This window comes from Benincasa hispida, chromosome 3 (assembly GCF_009727055.1).
Source record: "Benincasa hispida cultivar B227 chromosome 3, ASM972705v1, whole genome shotgun sequence".
Classification (NCBI taxonomy): Eukaryota; Viridiplantae; Streptophyta; class Magnoliopsida; order Cucurbitales; family Cucurbitaceae; genus Benincasa; species Benincasa hispida.
This window is the reverse complement of record NC_052351.1, coordinates 40,140,311-40,144,771: the sequence shown is the minus strand read 5'-3', so window position 1 is coordinate 40,144,771 and position 4,461 is coordinate 40,140,311. Positions and strand designations below refer to the sequence as shown.

At 30.4% G+C, this 4,461-nt stretch overlaps 1 protein-coding gene across 1 annotated transcript; it reads right to left on the bottom strand.

The window, feature by feature from the left end:
* Positions 1 to 824: 824 nt before the first annotated feature.
* Positions 825 to 3,356, bottom strand: LOC120074519 (salicylic acid-binding protein 2-like). The gene is made up of 3 exons (XM_039027672.1): positions 2,765 to 3,356; positions 1,240 to 1,377; positions 825 to 1,122 (listed from the first exon to the last, which is right to left on the bottom strand). The coding sequence occupies exons 1-3, from the start codon at positions 3,140 to 3,142 to the stop codon at positions 841 to 843; spliced, it is 798 nt and encodes a 265-aa protein (XP_038883600.1). The 5' UTR covers positions 3,143 to 3,356; the 3' UTR covers positions 825 to 840.
* Between the last annotated feature and the right edge of the window lie 1,105 nt (positions 3,357 to 4,461).

Here is a 4,461-nt window from a genome sequence, read left to right as displayed (position 1 = left end):
ATTTTTGAAATGGTGAAAAAATCTTGTCCAACTAAAAAAAGGTGTCATTTTAGATTGATCTTAATACCTGAACTATTATGTTAAGTTTAAATTAGCTAATTTGATCCTAATTATTCAATAGAAATGGTTAGGCCACTAATTTTTGTCTATTTTATTTTTTCATAAAAAAAATAATTTTGACCCCAAAGTTTATAATTTCTAATATTGGATTTGAATTTATCATCCAATAGTGGATTGAAATCAATAATTACGTTTTTTTTAATGTTCAATTATCCATCTTCCGTAAAATACGCCACATTTCAATGATATGAATGTGGTTTTTTCTTTATGATTATGAGTTGTCCTCAACTTTCAAGAAAAGAGCATTTGAACTGAGAAAATAAATAAATAAACAAAATGTTTTGGTGAGAGACTGATGGACCTCTCACGTACAATAATAATTGTGGATTTGTCACACTTTAAGTTCTAATACAAACAAGAAAACATTTTAATTTAAGTCCCCATTCAAACAAAAAAAAAAAAAATGTATTTAATGCAATATCGAGTTGGTGCTTATGGCAATCATGCCAAGTTGAATATTTATATTCCAAAATACATTTGTAAAGCATCAATCATTTTTTACCTTCACATTAAAATATTAGAAAATTGATAGATTTTTAGGAAAGATAAATCTAAAATGACGTAATTAATCGGTTTTACAAAGAGCTAATGAAAGAGGTTCATACATAATTACGAATATGATCCCTGTCATGGATTTTGAGTCAAAGATAAGCAAATTATGATAGAATAATTAAGGCATTAGTCATAGGCAGCGAGTAAAAAAAGATGGGTGTGAACAGTTTAAACATATTTTTTGGCTGTATGAAGGAGGCATTGGCAAAGTTGTTGTGGCTTAGAGAACATGGGCATATGGTCAGCTCCTTCAATCTCCATCACATTTTGAATTCCACTATTTTGGATCATCCATTCTTGGAATTGCTTTTCAAGTATCTTGTCTTCCTTGCAAATCACATACACTTTGGTCACTTTTCCAAATTTCTCTTCTGAAAAATTCTTTGCTTTGGATAGACTCTCATGCAACACCGGACTTGGTCTCGCCAATGTCTTTGCAAGCTCCAAATCCTTTGGATAAAAATTAAACAACCCTTTTTAAATAATACCATATAGCTTGGAAAAAAAAAGTGAAACATGTGTGTGTGTGTGTGTAGGGATCATAATTAATTTAAGAAACAAAAAGACCTGAATTGGGGATAAGTGATAGAGATAGGAGGACAAGAATTTGGGGCCGTAGAGCATTGAAGTGAAAGGCTGGGTGGTGCTTCCATTGGAACAAAACTCCATGTCTAGAAAGTCTTCTATATGGTTTACCTCCGAGTGCTTGCATTACAAAAACAAATTACTTCTAAGATAGATTTAAAGAAAAAAAAGAAAAGAAAAGAAAAAGAAAATCTTTTTTGATATATTTAGGAATAAAAATCAAATGATCTTAGATATAAGATTAAATTTTATATCTAATAGGCTTTAAACTTTCAGTTTTGCGATTAATAGATCTGTAACTTTTTTAAAATGTTGAATAGGTCAAAGACTATCTATTAAAATGAAAATGGAAGTGAAGATTATTGGACACACAATTTTGAAAATTAAGAATTTATTAAACATTTTCTAAAGTTTAGAAATCAATTAGATGCAAAATAAAATGTGTAAAGACTTGTTAGACATTTTTTTTAATGTTCTTAACTAAATTGACATAAATCTAAAAATTTTGAGACAAATTTTGATTTATTTTGCTAGATGACTTAGGCTCCGTTTGAAATTACGGTAGCTTTTAAAATAATTACTGACATCTGTGCTTTTAGGAAAACTAAATAGTGTATGGTAAATTTCAACTTAAATTTGAAAAGGTAGATTAGAATGTTCGGTAAATAAATACAAAAACATCTTATTTTAGATATAATAACTAAAATAAACTTATAATCTCACTTTTTTTTAATTTTTAATTTAAAAATTTAAATAATTTTTCATAGGATAAATTTTGTTTGTTATAAAGTAATTTTTAAATATCAAGGAAAATAGCTTTATTTTTTTTAAAAATGAATATGGTGTATTTTTTCAAAAAAAATGATGCATTTAACTCATGAAAAATAGAAATAGGTTTGATTAGATGAGAAATAGATAAATATATAAAATAAATCTTATGATTTTAGGAGAATTTAAAAATTAGAAGAATACTCCTTTTAAAGTCAACGTGAAACTAACATATTTTTAAAAGTGATTTTAACAAATTCAATTTAAATCTATTTTATCAAACATAAAAATCTGTTAATTTTTTTTTTCAATAACTTCTTGACACAATTAACGTAATGCTAAAAATAGCCATAATTGACACACTGTACATTATTATTTTGAAAAATCAGCTGTATAGGAGGAAAGAGAAGGGAGAGGATGAGAAGTGATGGGAGAGAGCTAATATTTTTTTTTATTTTTGATTTAAACATGTTATCTAAGACAATTTAAAAAAATACTCTATTAATATAATAAATGAAAATAGGACCTTTTAAACTTATTTTTTAAAATTAAAGAATTAAATTAGCAAGTTGAAAAGACCAATGCACCTATTTCTAAAAAATTCAACCACTAAGAAAGTAATTTCCTTTTAAAAAAAAAAATTGGTATTAGATATTTAAGGTGGTTAAAGGAAGGGAAAATGGATTTGGTTTTGATGAGGTTGGATTATGAAGAAAGTGAAAAGAATGGGATTGGTTACCATGTCAAAAACAAAGGACGGTGAGTTGACGGTGTCGGGGACATAGGCAGTCAAGAACACGGCGGCCGCAACCTTATCCGGGTGAGTCTCCATGGCCAAGGCCAAGCTTAGGCCGCCCAGGCTGTGACCCACCAATATCACCTTTTCACCGCCACCAATAACGCCGTCCATCGTTTCCAACAGTGGTTTTGAGTACTCTGAAAGCGTCCGAACTTCTTCCAGAGGCCTCTGGTCGATTCCCGAGGCCGCCATGTCAAGCACCGTCACGCGGTGGCCGGCAGCCTCAAGTAGTGGTTTGAGTTTGTACCAGCACCAAGCTCCGTGACAGGCCCCATGCACCAATATGAAATGTTGCTTCTTTTCGTTATTCTCCGCCATGGCCGCCGGATGGATGGATGCTGTTTTGTGCACTATATATATATATTTAATTTGTGTTGGGAAGAACAATGTTTATTTCAATTCGTGGCTTATTTTAATTTTGAAAGTGTTGCCATTGTTTATTCATTAAATCTTCATTGGCTAGCTCCATCATAACAATCATATTATCTACTTCATTTTTTTTATAGTCCAACAAAAGTGGGTGACGTGAGATAAAACCTCTAACCTACCTTTCGGTTGAGAATGCTAGTTTATTTTAATGGAAATTTGTATTGAATAATACAAATGGAAAAAAAATGTGACTATATATATCACATTTTTAATATTTGTTATTATAGTAAACATTGACCGGTCAACCTTTCCTTTTTTTTGGAATTCCAAATTTACCCTCTCTTTCCCTTTATTAACTTTCCTTTTTCACATTCGTGACCTCCTTTGAACATTGTCGTTCGTGACCTACTTCTTCTTTCACAGTGAAATATCTATCATTTCCATGAAATCAGATCAATGAAGCTCTGTGATATTTTTTACTTTCCTTTTTGTCGTTCTTTCTTTTTTCTTTCATGATGAAATATCATCGATGAATCAGTCTTCATGAAATCTCATTCGTGAAGCTCCGTGATACTTCGATCAATCACTAGAAGAAATTCGGGCTTTAATGTCGGTTGGCAACTGACATTAAAGATATTGTTATTAAAGCTCTTTAATGTCGGTTGCCTTTAATGTCGGTTTAAAACCGACATTAAAGGGCTTCAATAACATAACCTTCAATGTCGGTTGTTCTTTAGTGATTAAAGCCTGTTGGTTGCAACCGACATTAAAGCCTTTTTTTTTTTTTAATTCTTAACCGATATTGAAGTCCGAATCTATCCGTTTTTTAAAGTTCCCTTGCCAAATCCATTTTTTTGGTAAAAAAAGTATAACATGACACATCATCATCGAATACTATGACTATGACAATTTATTCATGTATGGATTGTAAATCTATTTCATTTAATATGTAAATTCTGCTATAGAATTATAATTTAAAAGGCGTACAATAATTCAAGCCTTGAAAACACAAATTACAAGTAATACAAAGATTATGATTTTACAAACATTATGAGTTTACTGTCCCTCTCCACTTGGTAAGTATATCATAATTCTTCTTGAACAAACCCCCTAGCTTCAGCAGTGTCTGGTTATCGGCATCTTTGTTTAACGATTGTTGTTCAAAGGATCACAAATAATAAAGGTTTGGGCGTAAGCGTAACACATGCAACGGAAGATTGTATCCATTCAAATATATATATATATATATATATATAGATATAAATGGA

Excerpts from the sequence above, each read along its gene's own strand:
- LOC120074519 (XM_039027672.1), bottom strand. The coding sequence starts at position 3,142 with ATGGCGGAGAATAACGAAAAGAAGCAACATTTCATATTGGTGCATGGG. Across the intron at positions 1,378-2,764 it reads CGTCCTTTGTTTTTGACATG|CACTCGGAGGTAAACCATAT; the intron begins GTAACCAATCCC and ends TTGTAATGCAAG. Across the intron at positions 1,123-1,239 it reads ATCACTTATCCCCAATTCAG|GATTTGGAGCTTGCAAAGAC; the intron begins GTCTTTTTGTTT and ends TTTTATCCAAAG.